This window comes from Haliaeetus leucocephalus, unplaced genomic scaffold (genome assembly GCF_000737465.1).
Source record: "Haliaeetus leucocephalus isolate CR32 unplaced genomic scaffold, Haliaeetus_leucocephalus-4.0 Scaffold702, whole genome shotgun sequence".
Lineage (NCBI taxonomy): Eukaryota > Metazoa > Chordata > Aves > Accipitriformes > Accipitridae > Haliaeetus > Haliaeetus leucocephalus.
The window spans coordinates 1147424-1162090 of record NW_010973138.1 but is presented as its reverse complement, the minus strand read 5'-3'; the positions used below and the strand labels follow the sequence as shown (position 1 = coordinate 1162090).

At 42.6% G+C, this 14667-nt stretch overlaps 1 protein-coding gene across 5 annotated transcripts in view; it reads right to left on the bottom strand.

Moving 5' to 3' along the window:
• Positions 1–1799: 1799 nt before the first annotated feature.
• SIK1 (salt-inducible kinase 1) overlaps positions 1800–14667 on the bottom strand; it is a 13300-nt gene continuing 432 nt past the window's right edge. Inside the window, exons 2-14 of one of the 5 annotated variants that reach the window (XR_775190.1) lie at positions 13833–13949; positions 11240–11303; positions 10869–11030; positions 10465–10589; positions 10227–10350; positions 9003–9226; positions 8614–8763; positions 7846–7968; positions 7372–7597; positions 6396–6671; positions 5613–5844; positions 3159–4810; positions 1805–2500 (exon numbers count right to left, since the gene is read on the bottom strand). Coding sequence is in view for 2 of the 5 variants with exons in the window: in XM_010580247.1 (XP_010578549.1) it covers positions 4390–4810; positions 5613–5844; positions 6396–6671; positions 7372–7597; positions 7846–7968; positions 8614–8763; positions 9003–9226; positions 10227–10350; positions 10465–10589; positions 10869–11030; positions 11240–11303; positions 13833–13949 (2244 nt within the window). In the remaining 3 variants the exon portion in view is untranslated. Of the gene's footprint in view, positions 4811–5612; positions 5845–6395; positions 6672–7371; positions 7598–7845; positions 7969–8613; positions 8764–9002; positions 9227–10226; positions 10351–10464; positions 10590–10868; positions 11031–11239; positions 11304–13832; positions 13950–14079; positions 14662–14667 lie in introns of those variants that run through there. The other 4 variants (XR_775191.1, XR_775189.1, XM_010580248.1 and 1 more) reach the window with 4 other exon arrangements.

Sequence of the window (14667 nt, the reverse complement as noted above, 5' to 3'; positions counted from 1 at the left end):
GTTGATCATTCACTTTTGGAGCTATGCTAAATTTGCCAGCATCTGTTCCATCTGAAAGGGGGGAAAAAACACCAATCCCGGACGGGGAAAGAAAGGAAAAGGAACTAGGTACCAAGTTGTGAGAAACGAAGCCAAGAAAAACAGCATCTCGAGAGATACTAAAGACAAAAACAAATGTGGTAAACAGGAGCAGAGACAGATTTCAGAGGAAAGGCAGGAAGACAGTGACTAAAGCACCAAGAGTGAAATAGTGTACACATGGAAACTGAATCCAGAGTCCCAGGGTTTCTTTGTTCATGTTTTCCCTGCCATTTCAAAGAAATCATGGTGCTGTCAGGATCCCTCTATACCCAAGGGTCAGTGATGTCAATGAAAGTTGGTGGAGCTGCAATGATTTATGTCCATTACGAAGCAACTTTCTGAGATTTCCCAGAATTACTGGGGTTTAAAATAATGCCCTGAGAACCCAGTTGAAAACAGCAGTTGGGATTATTCTTAAACCAGGTCATACTAAAAGCTAGATTAAAAATAATTAAGAATACCTCCATTATTTTTTAATACTTGCAAAATTCCTAACTTTGGATGGTCACACTGAAAACACAACCCTAGAAAAACATGTGCATGACATTTTTCTACCAGTTTGAGAGCCATGGCAAATGCATACAGAGCTCTACAAATTCCAGCTCAGCAAACAACTCCTTTAGAAAGCAAAATAAGTAAATACTATCTCTGTTGCCCCCAGGTTTTGTTTAACTTTTTGGATTTACCTTTCCACCACTCTCTCCTTCCTTCAAAATGTGATAGGTGGATTTGAAAATAAAAACTTCAGAAGGATGATCTAAACTTTTTTCAAAAACTCACCATTGTTCACTGGGAAGAAAAAAATCCTTTTTTTAACTGAGTGTTTGCCAGGTTAAACTAGAGGTTTCAAATATTCAGAGGTCCCTTTGCAGGTGAAACTCCTCCTTGCCCTCATTCTAACTGCATGTGCAGAACACAAAACCTTCTATCGCTGACGTCCTGCGTGCATGCTGTGCAGGCAACAGCCCAGGATTATGCAGTCTCTCAAAGGTGCAAAGGAAACACAGAGCAAGTGAAGCCCACACCCGGTAAATAACATCTCCACCAGCTTCAGTGCCACTGTCTCAGTTGGCAGGCAGCTGCACTGGGTGCTCTCACAACTGCTCTTGCTAGAGCAGAGGTGCATCCCCACCTGCAGCGAGGGCAGTGCTGCAGTGCGTGGTCACAGTGGGAACCTCGGCTTATTTAAAGCCAGCCGAGGCATCTCCACAGTGCAGGGCAGCCAGCGCTCTACACACATTCCCAGGCCAGCTAAGCCTGTACCTTTCCAGCATTTTTTAAATTCTCAAATTCTATTTTAAGGGAGAAAAGCCACCACCCCTGGAATCTCTCCCTCCCTCTCTCTTCCCCTTTGCTCTTTTTCCATCACTGCCTTAATCTGGCTGGGGCCTCTTTCAGATGAAGGTGACACGGATGGAGTGCTCATCTGGTAATGATTAAACCACGCTTGACCATTTTCTCTCCATAGACCTCTCTTACTGTCAGATTTTATAACCCAATTACTACAGACTTGGGTTAGATTCAGACAGATCGCCTACCAGCGAAAGGCTCAATATCCCATTATCAGATCTGTGAGCCCGCCATTCCTCTTCATCTAGTATGTAACAGAAAGTGTCAGTAATGTCCTATGGACTTAGGCTTTAAAATGAGTCTTAACTATGCAAATCGTATGTATGTATCAGGAGAAAATACTCCACAGAATCATTTGCAGGACAACAATTTTAAAACATTTTTTATTTAAATATTAAATAAAACACATCGACTAATCATTTTGGTGTACACCTCTCATTTTAACATAAGAAATAAAATGATTGTTCAGTCATGATAAAAAATAAACTATACATCTTAATTAAACCAATCACGTAGTGTCTTTAAATACCCTATTGCATTGCAGTCTGCAGAACAGCACTGTCAAGACATCTACAAAAAACCCCAAACTTTTAAAATGACCTCTTTCTGCTCCAGCAATAATTCCAAAGAGGTTCTACAGCAATTGGAAAAGAAAAAAAAATACTATGAAAGTAAAGTGCTTGTCATTGCTCAGGACAGGAAACAAAAGAATCTGTGGCCTTTTGATCCATGGCATTAAACAAAACAAACATTGAAGAGGAAATTCTGCGTTTTAAGTATGTGTGCTACCCCTTACAAAACTGAAGGCAAAGTTGCTGCTTTGTGATGAGCTGGCTTCTTCTTGCCCTCCCCTCCAGCCATCTCCATGCAATCTGTTTTTTGGGTTGGGTTTTGTTTGTTTGTTTTTTAAAACCACTACAAATGAGCATGAGACTTTGGTGTTTTCTCTGCTGCAAGGCACCGCTCATTAACAGAAATTCAACTCAAGCAATTTTCTCTCACTTTGAAGCTTCCAGACCACGAAGCAGCAGTGGCAAGCTGGAGATGCACCAATATAGACACACAGTTACTACACAGAGATAAAGAGGTCGTTTATGGAGAGCCACAGACAGAGCCACATGACATCTTCAACCCTTCCTACTCCCACCAATTAACCTGGTCGATCTTTGGCTTTTTTCTTTTTAAAAAACAAAACAAACCAAACAAAAAAACAGGTATCTATGTTATTTGCAAATGCGTAATACTGCAGGTTGCATGAAGCCAAGGTAACTTGAAGGCACCCTGTGTCACACTAGGGAGATGGGTCCTTTAAGCATTTAGACAGAATGCAGCTATTTTCTGACATTCGGATGGCAGCTTCCAGCCAAGCTGGCTCACTGTTTGCTTACCTGCTTCCAAAGTTTGCATGCCCTACCTGACTCATTTCTGTAGGAGCACAGTCTGTTCTCCCCTTCATACCTAAGCATAACTTCTGTCAATACCTACAGAAGTTATGCTCTGCCTTGAAAGGGGAGTGGGGTCTATACCAGAAACACAATATAAGCATATTACAAAATATAAAAAATAACTAGTGTTATATAGTTTTCTGCTTCCTATTTATATACATATACAGCATTAAAAACCATACGAAAAAACACCTATCATCTAATCCAAAACCTCATTTTGCTAATATGCCAAAACCAAACCAACCAAAAACAAACACCCAAAGATTGTGCTGTTTTACTCACTTTTAATACAGTTTTGTTCAGAAATAGCTGTACTCCGTTAGAGTAGAATTCTGTTCTAGCCTATTCCTTTTGTCTTTGCCGGTATGTAATTATAACCTCAATATTGCACATTTCCCCAAGAGTCAGTTCTGTTTGGACCCTGATAATGAAATGCATAAAAACATAATTAGCAGCGGAAATAACAATGTGCAGCACTAAGAAATACCCCTCAGGCAACTTTGTAGGCAACCTCCAGGAGGGCTTTTTAAAAAGAAAACCCTTCCCTTCACCCCACTGGTACTAACGCTTCCCTCCTCAGTGCCTCTGCAAGAATATGAAAAACCTTAGCGTTTATAAAGAGATTCCTAAAGATTATTCAGACCGACAAAATATATGCATGTGTGCACATGTTTATATGTATATACACACACACCACCCCCAAACAAACATCCCTGCAAAAGACCAGACATTATGCAATTTGGATCTTTACATCAAGGGATACATTTTCAATAGATTACTTGCTTCTGTACTAATTAGAAGGGTTTTTTAAGCTTTTCCAGCTGATGTATCAAGCAAGAAGTTCACAGTTTTCACTTAAAGTATATGTATCTGGGAGGTGTGGAATGGGGATGTTGGTTCCTTTAAATAAAATGAGTGTTAACAGGAGGGAAAAAAACCCCAACAAATGGCAATGCTTCCATTTTTGTCTTCTATGAATGCATAATGCTGCATGCCACTGGTTTTCTGTTTATTTTCTTTAAAAGAGGTAATCATCTTCACAAACCCATAAATGAATATTGTGAAAAAGGGAGGCTCTGGTCCCTTCTTTGAAAAGCCTCTCCCTGCTGTGTCACCACTACTGACAGCTGCTAATCTTGCATAACAGCAGAGCTGTATTGGTCTGACTTGAGTACAGTACCGAAGAGTTCTTCCCCAACCACATCCCTCCCTGTCCCCACAAATGCCCCACCCATCTTCCCCATCATTATTTTTCCTTTAAAAAATTCAGTTTCTATTCATATTTGTTCAGTGCAAGAATAGTAGAAGCAAAAAGACATACATATTGCTTGTTTCAGTTCTATAAAGTTGCTAGCTTTCTGAGCCAGACAGCCTCTTCACATACTTCAAAATTTATTGCTTCTGAGAGTCATTCGTCCACACAACACCAGCCAGCCATGGACCCACACATGCCATGAACAGTGGTGAAAGTTCTTTGCAACAAGAGCAGCGTGAGCTGTAGCAGCTGGGGCTCTCACTTGACCAGGACGAACTTCCCTAGCTGGTTGGAAGTCAGGTCCTCCATCTCACAATCCCCGTGCTGCAGAGTGACAGCATCATAGCTTGTAGACTGCGCAGAGAAACTCTGTTGCTGAGAGAAGGTAGTGCCAACTGGAGAAACGTTGCTGCTGATGTACAGGTGCGTGTCTAAAAGGTGAGCTGCTGAGGACACCGGTGATACGCTGACACCAAAGAAATGAGGTTGGAGCAGTTGGCTGTTGCCAGCAAAGGCCAGCTCAAATGAGTTCTCTCTTTGTAGCTCTGACAACAGAAGAGAATTGGATGCTTTGCAGGTACCTATGCTATCAGAGGAGGGGATGCCATTTGTTGCAGATGTCTGAGAAGTCTGGGGACAAGCTGTCTGGAGTAGCTGGTGGTGCTGGAGCTGGAGCATTCTGAACAAAATCCAAGGGTGGAAGAGGTTAATTTGCACTGCTAGGATGATTTAATGTTTTTCTTCCTCCTTTCTTGCCCGTAACCCTGACCGTAACTTTCCCCTTTGTTTCCTTCTCTCTATCAAACCTCTCCTTACCCAGCCACTACAATTAAAGCAAGCTGACCATGCCAGGTCAACGTGTTTTCACTTGGCTTTTCCTCATGTTGGAGAGGGCAACTATCACCAGAGGGTTATCTAGTCACCATTTGGCCTGCTAATAATAGATGTTCTAGAGACAACGTGTGCAGATAAACCAGAAACTCAATTTTCCATCTTGCTTCTATGGGAACGAAGAGGTGCCACCACACATGACATTTGAGGCCACTGGAACTGGGCCTCCTTTGTGGGCTGTAACTTTTCCAAATTACAAGGTCTTACTTCCTTGCCATGGGAAAATTACAGGAGGAGGCAGAGGAGGAAAGAAATCATTCCCAAAACTAACACAGCAAAACACAGCTTGCAATGGGAAGAAGTAATGTTTTCCCCCACAGTACCAAATTGCTTCTCAATTCAGCAACCTCCAAATATTTGGATGTCGAGATTTTTAAGTGAAACTGCACGTCCTGTGTTACGTATGCCAGTGCAGGAAGCCACAAAAGAAGCCAAGCAGTTTATCTGCTGCCACACAGCAAAGACGGAGGATAGGAATCCCCAGTGACCAAACTCCTCAACCTCTTTTGCTGTGTTTACTCCTCCTCACTTGCCCCTAACCAAAGAAAACCCAATGAGAACAGCAAAATTCGTCCCAGCCAGCTTCTCACCTCTGTTGCTGTAGCACCTCCTCCAGGAGGCTTCTTCCCTCTCTGCTGCTCCCACTGCTGCTGTACATGCAGGTGTTCGGCTGCGTGTGCTGGAAAGGGCTCATGCCACTCCTTGCTGCCCGAGATGAGGAGGACTGACACACCTGCCGAGCAAAGCCTTTGATTTTATTCAAGCCGAGAAACCCCTTGGCTCGAGCGTTCTTCCGCAGCTGCTGCCTAAAAGCCTTCAAGCCTGTGGGACACGAGGAAAAGAAATGCACTTTAATCCTCCTTAGCATTTGCCTAGGAGCCTGCTTTACAGATCAGCCTTTCTGGGCAGCTGCCTTCATTTGCATGAGAACTGCACTAGAAGAGACCATGACTTTTCAGTTCATGTTCACCCCTCTGCCTGATGGTCAGAGCAAAATTTACGTAATGGAACAGGGTTTGGGACAGCTGCACCCTTATGTAGAAGGACACATGCACAGCAAAGGAGAAACCTGATAGAAATCATGATGTTGTGCACTCCGTATTTTAGGAGGAAGGCGGAGCCTGCCATCCCACTCACAGCAGCAGAAATATCTTCATGGGCATGCTGAATCAGTACCCAAGAAACTCTCATCTAGGCACCTTCTCAGGGCATCTGAACCCCCCTCGGGGACCACAAGTAAAGAGGCAGAATATCCAAGTGGCTGTCCTCAGCGTAACGCTAACACAGGCAAGCAAGTATCCCTGCACGCTACCCTTTCCTAGTGGCAGTTGGAAGGGTGCAATTCCCCAGAAATAAAGCAAGGAAGACATTACCTTGAGTTAATGAGGTATCAGATGCTCGCCTTCCTTCTTGGAAGCTGACAGGCAGGAGAGAAGCACCTCCTATGCAGCCCTGGGCTTGTAACACTGGAGCGTCAGACTGGGAAGCTAGGAAGGGCGACGTCATCCTAGCTGTGGCTGGGCTCCCCGTCATTACTTGACCTGCCAAACAGCTGCTCAGGGCCACTGAGCTGTCATTTGAAGATGAAGTAAGGCAGCTGTCTGAACTAGTTCCCTCTGTGGGGCTTGCAGAAGAGGAAATGACTATACCTATGGAGGGGAAGGAAGGAGAGAAAGAGCATTCCCAAGATGAGGAGAGGAAGGAACAAACATGACATCAGAGTCTTCTGCCCACCTACACTGGCACTAATAAGCACCTGCGAGCTGGAGAGGTGTCCAGCAACTCGTGTTGTTGCAGGGCTTGACTCCAGCAAGAGGTCATCAACAAATAACCTAAGTTTGGGCTCCCGTCCAGCTGGCAGGGCTCTGCCAGCAACTCCAGCACCACCAGGCTGTGCTGGATCAGGCCTACAGTGTTTCTTCAGCACAACAGCTCTGACACAGGATTATTGTTTTGTGAACAGTTTTGCTTGTATGTTTCATTCACAGGGTCTGAATGTGTACCAAATACAGCTAGTGACAACCTGTTTTTTAAATTCAGACACCCCCACCTCCCCCGGTACAACAGCAGAAGCAAGCAGAGCAGGGTTATGTCCTGCTTGTGAGAATGCTCCCCTCTAAAGTGATCTAGGTGAAATACAACAGTGCAATGTCTCTTCCTTAAGGGCCAGGCTTATTTACGGAAACACAGAACTGTGGAGGGCAGAGTACAGACCTCTTTTCTGGGCCTTCCTATCCCAGCCAAGGTAAAATCAGCACATACTCCCCAAGCATTTGTCCGCTATGGCACTCCTTCTCTGTCCTTTTCCTCTAACTATGGACACCCTTCACCTCTCCCAGACTTACTTACATGGAGGGGCATGCTGATAGAAATGAGTGGTCACTTCGGCCAGTGTGTGCCTCCTGCTGGTGTTGCTAGGGATGCGGATGGGGTGGTCATACGCCTTAATTTCATCTTCCAGCTCCTTTTCTTGCCTTACTTCTTCACTAATGGTGGTCTCCAGCAGGCTGTTGGGGGAGATGGAGCGGTTCCGGAAGAGCCCGTTGAAGTTGGGATCCACAGGAAAGAACATAGGCTGCAAAACATGTCAGATCACAGACTGAAGGGTGTTTCGCTTATTTCTGAACTACCTTTTAATACTCTTCACAGTCCCGTGGCATATCTTCAGTAGGCATATTGTTTGAGAGGCTATTATGACACCATGCCCAAATGCCAAACAAAAGATTGAAGGCAGAGAACAACAGAGTCACAACCCCCATTGTTTTGGATTGGCAGAACAATGGGGAAAAAAAAGTAACACACAGTGTAGCTGACAACACCAACCTGTAATGGATTGCTTATGTCACAGTCCATTTCTGCCTGCAAGGATGGCTGAATCAGGCTCTGAGGTTGCTGGTAAAGCAGAGATGATCGCAGGGTTTCACTAGTGAGACTGTCCTGAGGCATCTGGAGAGAGAGAGCGATGCACAGAAGCCATCACATACACCGCAGTTCCACGCCTTTTCAGATACTGGAGGCTCAAGGAATTTCAGAGCTACCTTCCGTGTAAGCTTTCTCCACGTACTTTCTATGAAAATTAACAAAGCTAGTCTTTCAATGCCAACACAAACACAAAAGTCCTTCTCCTAAGTTAGGCCATTTAACTGAAAGTACAATTTGAAAAGGCACCCAGAGCACACTTTAAAGGAGGTGGGGGTGAGGAAAAGAAAAAGAATGTCAGAAAAACACACAGACTGACTCATGGAGTACTTCTGAGGATCCTACTGGGGTATGTAACAAAGAAGTGTAACCAATCCGTGCCTAAGAGGGCAAATTTCCATGAGAAGCCTAATCTTCTGGCTCATTATTGACCTGCACTGGAGGCAGACTATTCTTTGGACCGTGACCCACAGTCACTTCTTAGGAAACAGGCCATTAGTATTCAATCAGCCTCCTGCTGAAGAACAGTAGGCTGTGTCCTGTCAGAGGGCACCAATATCAGAATTGGTTTTCAGAAGTTTGAGAGTTACAGTCTTGTGTTTTCCCACAGCAAGGGACAGAAAAAAGAAAGCCAATGGACACAGCTTCCCAGTAAGTAATGCCCTTCCTTACCTCAACACTGCTGATCTCGGAGCTCCTTGGCCTTTGCTGACGGCCAGCTGCTGGACGACTCGATAGCTGGCTGCTTCGATACTCCTTGAGGCGCTCCAAAAGCAGGTAATAAATCGCAGCAAAATGGTTGTAGCTGCTGTTTTGCAGAGACTAGAAGACATTGAAAGGACTCTTAACTTACAGGTAACTCAGGACACAAGCAGCCAAAACTCATCACTAGGGCCTCATAACAGTGTACTCAAAAGTAAGTAAAAATCCAGAAGGGCCGTGAAGATTTTACTACACTCTGACACTGGATCAAGGCTAGTCACTGAATGACATATATATGACTGCACCATTGGCATTCTGGTAGTCACTGAAGATGTATCTAAGGGGCAAGCGCTTCTCACCTCAACAGTTCTCTGCCTGTCGATGCCAAGTGTTTGCATGATCCCAAGGACCTGCTCATTGTAGTCACCCAGGTTGGAGTTGTAGTTTTGCATGGAGAAGGACAAAGACTGCTGCTGTTGAAGAGACGGGTCAGCTTGCATCCACTTGTGCTGCTTTATTTGGGAAATGGTTATTCGCTTGGTTGGGTCCACAACCAACATCCGTCGGATTAGTGTTTCACAGTCTGGATGACAAAAACAAACTCATGAGCAAGGGGTAAAAATAACAGCCCAGCCCCAGGTCACTGCTAAGAAACCTTCCCAGCAACAGTGTATGATGTCTGTGAAAACAGGAATTAAAGGTTTCTGAGCTGCTGATGCCTGATCTGACTACCAGGTATTTAAAACAGCACAAGAGGTGTCCACATACATTTCACAAAAGCAACACGTCACTACAGGAAATGAAGCTGTACTGGATACTGGCAGGTTTCAGGTGGCCTTGCACCTTGTAGGAGAGCTAGTTTTGAGTGGATGCAGGTTTAATGATGTTACATCCACTTAAAATAGGTCAGAATTCAGTACAGAACCCCATCACATACAACTTCCGGGCCCATATATACTGCTTATTTGTTTATGATCAGGGAATTAAAGCCGTTCATGGCTACAATAAAGGTCAGACTTCAAAAGATACTCCTCACTTGAAGACAGAGGCACATTCACTTGTTTTTGAATCCAAATCAGAGAGAGGAGATAATACTCTTCAGTTCCTTTTTCTCACCAGACTGTTGGAGTGCTCAAGAAGCAGTGCTAAGCCCCACTATTTCTGCTGTCCTTGACAGCACAGCCACACTGAAACATACCCCTTCTGCATAGTTAAAATATCTTAGGAGAACTACACCCATCTCAGCATTGCAGGCTAGTCTCATTAAAATCCTGTTTTCTCTCTTTTGTGAGTGATTATTTCCCCAGCTACAGTGTCAAGTATTTTTGTAATCCATAGAGATACTCTAAGAAAGGAAACGACAGCCTTTTAGATGAACCGTAAAGTAGATCCCAGAAAAGAAAACATGTGCAACTAGTCCCTCAACTGTAAGCGCTGCTCTACAGAAATTACTGGATACATAAAAGACAAAGTGATTGCCAGCTGCAAAACCAGTCCCACCTGTCATTGCCCCAAGAAGGAACAGGACAGCTATTCCTTTATTTGTAGCCCCTTTTCTAACATAAAGGATCTGAAAAAAGCACCTTCAGACATGAAGTAAGGGATGCGGAACCGGCCCTCCAGCACTCTTTGCCTCAGAGTTGGTAAATTGGGTCCATCAAAAGGCAGAGAACCACAGACAAGGACATACAGCACCACCCCAAGGCTCTGTCAATAGAAAACAGCACAGCATGTGAGTGACTCCAGTAGAAGCAACGATTTTGAAAGCCCACAGACCCTCACAAAGTGTGAAATGTGATTTCTAAGGAGTATCAAGCTCACCCATATATCAAGGTGAGGTCCTTCGTATTCTTTGCCTTCAAAAACTTCTGGAGCTGCATAGGGTGGGCTTCCACACCAAGTGGAGAGGGGCTCTCCCGACTTGTAGAAGTTTCCAAAGCCAAAGTCTGAAATGAAGGTGAAAGTGTGGGGTAAGACATTACTCAACCACATACTAATATTTCAGGAGTAGCAGAAAATGGAGAGAAGGGAGCAGATGTATTGTTTTATTCTCTGCCTATTCATTTAAGCTATTCTCTTTTGTCCAGAGGATATGTTCAGAGACATATCAGTAACTTTGTTTTATTATCAGTTACCATAAATACATTTATAGGATCATCCTAGGGAGACTGAATTTGACTACATGCCTAATGTTGTTTATAGACTAACCGCGTATTTCTCATTACCTGCTAACTTGATATTCATGTTAGCATCTAGCAGAAGGTTCTCCGTTTTGAGATCCCTGTGCACTATGTGGTGGCTGTGACAATATTCCACCGCTGAAAGAATCTGCCAGAACTTCTTCCGTGCTTCACTTTCACTTAAGTGCCCATTGGAGGTTAGATGATCTGCAATACAAAATAAAAGAGGCACAGGATTTAGAAACACCTGGAGGAAATTTTTCATAATCCTGCAGGTGCTGCACTCTCTGTTTGACAGCTGACAATGCCAACCCTGGATTTTTAATCAGAACATATATATATTACCCAGGAATGATAACAATAAAGCCATGATTTCTAAATCTAAAGAACTGTTAGCTCCGGCAGTGAGGACTTACCAAACATTTCTCCATTCTTTGCAAATTCAGTAACAATGTAAAGCATATCCTTCGTCTCCATAACCTGTGAAGACATGAGAGGACATGCTTAAAAAAAAATGCAGACCCTCTGTAGTTTCATTCATTTTTCTAAGTGCATTCTCAAACATATCGGTTCAATTATTTATTTGCCACAGCAGCTGGCAGTAAAGGCAACAACAGATCAGTGCTTATGTGCGTACAATATACAATGGCTTCCCATGCCATTGTTCTTCTCACCATTACCATGCTACCTAATCTCTGCAAGATAACAGATGAGCATTTCAATAATTTCATACACTTCCCTGAATTCCCTTTTTGCTAAAATATGCATATATAGTTTTACAATTCATTTGATTTTGAACACGCAAAGACACTTAAACGTTTATATAAAGTTGTCTTTGTTTCAAGGCTAGCAGGTACTGAGGTCAGGAGAGATAGTTGCAACTTGGACAAATCAAGAAGTAGTATCAAATACCCCGGTGCCATTTGGTGTTGGCCAGGGACATGGCAAGCCTCCCAAGCAAGTGACAATAGGCTGCTGTTTGTGTAATGGCAGTCCTTGATGCACATCAACAACCGTCAATATACCGCCCAGCCTTCACCTATCAATCTAGTATCAACTTCCTTTGATACTTGTTAATTTTTTCCTTTGGAGGAAAAAACAAAGAAGAACTAAAAAGCAAAAAATGAATGAGAAATGCTAAGCATTTCCAAATTCATATTCAGTTACTACGGCACATCTTTCAAATGTTGCATTTCAGTTTTTAAAATACACCATTTCCCTGGAATTGGACTCTCAAGTAGCAGATTATTTTGTTTTGGAAGCAGGAGGCTCACAACATGTTAACAATCAAAAAAGCGTCAATACTACTTCAAAGGCTGCAATTTCCAGGCTCCTAACATGTAACCTTTTTCGAAGACTCTTGTCCTCCCCTCACTACAATTACACACAGACATGAAATGAAAATAAACAAACAGGGAGCAAAGGAAGAGAGGTTCCCAGTTTAAAAAACTGAAGGAAAGTATTCTGGGAAAGTTGCCAGCTGGATGAAATTAAGACGCCGTGCTGAAACTAAAACAATGATGAAATAATACAAGAACACACACCCTACATTGGTATGTCATCTAATTCCATCCCTGCTTCTCAGTCTCCACCAAACAGGTAAAGCATCAGTTACAACAACAAAGAAAAGAAAACTTCACTGAAAAGAAATTATGGTCCACTACGAACGTCATTTGCTCCATCAAGTGAAGTGGTTCAACTAGATGGAATTTAACCTGCTTTTCTAAAAGCTTCGAAATAGTATTTTCACCCGCATCATTCCACTGAAATGAAATCAACTGAACTGTTATAATGTTTCTGTATATCCTATACTGCCCTATGGGCAACAATGACGTCAGATGTTAACACAGAATAATTTTTGTTATGATGGTTAATACTATAAATATCAAGCACTTCATGTGTGTCAAGGTCTTTAAAAATAATGCCTTGCCTAAGCACCTGCCTTACTGGCTCTTCAGCCTTACACATTAATTAAAACTTTTTTTTTCTTTTTTTTTTTTTTTTTTTTTAAACCTAAAAAACCCAACGGTAAGATTGCAGCTGATAATAGTGTTCACTACTGCACACGGACTTTCAGACCTGCTGCTTCATCCATCTACTCCTCTCTCCCCGCTGCCCTTCTAGACCGGTCCAGACAGACTGTGATACCTCATCTTCTTCTTAAATCCACATGGCACTATTTAAGATGATTAGGAGGAACTTACACCAAATGTTAATTAGATCGAATATTTAGAATTTGCAAAGCAGTCCTTGCTCACTAGGACAGATGTGATCGTGTTTTCTGCACAACACATTTATTTGTTCTTACTGTTAAAAACACCCATCAGTGCAGAAACCGAACAAATCTAAACCAAAATTCATGTTGTGAAACTCTACAAGGGCAAAGATATTTAAAACTGACTTTCAAAACTACTGGAACAAAATAAACTGGAACAGAATAACCAAACAGGTCATTTCTTGACACATTCTAAGATATGAGCATTTACTGGCTTTTTATTTTCTACTTAGGTTAGAATTCTAATTCTTAAATTAGATTTCTACTTAGATTTTCTCCTTAGATTGATTTGGTTTAATTGTTGTTGATTTTAAATCCCTTCCACTTCTGGCAAACTCAACTTTTGTGCTTTCTTCTCTGCTATCCTACATGAGTTTAAGTCTTCCTCTTATCAAAAGCACATAAGAAGTTCCACTCCTCTAAACAGGAAAAGCAGAGGAGTAAGGAAAGGCAAGTTAATCCTAGAAGTTCAGATAATCAGTTCCTTGATCTAAAACAAACCTCAGCCTCACTTTAACTGTAAATTTTACAGTGCATTTTGTCAAAAAGCTGTCTGATGTACCAGAATCTTGTTCAACGAATGATGAATGACTTTTAAAAAACCCAGTTTAAGTGTTTTTCAAAAAGTATTTCAATATGCATTCTCTCTGCAAATATCTGATGTAAAATCATGGGCAAGAGAAGAGCACAAGCGTATCTCATCTGCGTGCTGTGCTTCAAAGCTGACCTCTTACCTGATATAGCTTGATAATGTGGGGATGATTCAAAAGCTTCATTATCTGAACTTCTCTATAGATCTTCTCCAGATTGCTCGGGTCTAACCTTGTTTTGTCTATTATTTTTATTGCAACCTGCAGGTTTAAAAAAATAATAAAATAAAACAACCCCAGGTATTACAAAATAGGTACTCTTACTGTTCAGATCTCTTAAAAAAAAAAAAAAAAAAGCGGCCCCCCCCCCCAGCACGCACACACAACTCACAAAATCCAAGTAAAAAGTAGCTTTTAAAGTACAGACTTGACAAAGCTGATTCTGTTTTTCTGAACTGCACAGAATTCACACCGCAGAACGTTTTCATTTTTCTTTTCTACGTCAAAGGATTACACCTAAGGTAGTGAACAGAACTGCAGAAATTAGCACTGGACAGGATTCGGTAAATCTTTTAATCCATCCCGTGCCAGTGAAAAACAGATTCCTGTAGCAGACTGTTTTGTACTGTAGCGACTGATGGGATTTTGACATGCACTAGAAACATAAATACGGTTGCATGCCCATTAATGAATTATTTCTGCAAATAACACTGCAAGTTCTTTGTTCTTGAAGCACGCACGGGGAACGAAAAGAATTAAACCCGCCCGAAGTCTTCAAAAGATCCTTCATTTGTTGGACTTTTTAGCAAACCAAGAGGGGGTAACTCGATGAAGCTACCGCAGCACTCGGAAATGTTGGGTTTTTTTACGTATCCTTGCCCGGCTTTAATTTCACGGGAGCGCCGCTGAGCGCACCGGGAGAACCCGCAGCTCCTCCGAAGGGCCACACCGGCTCCCGGTGCCCGCTCACGGCGGCGGG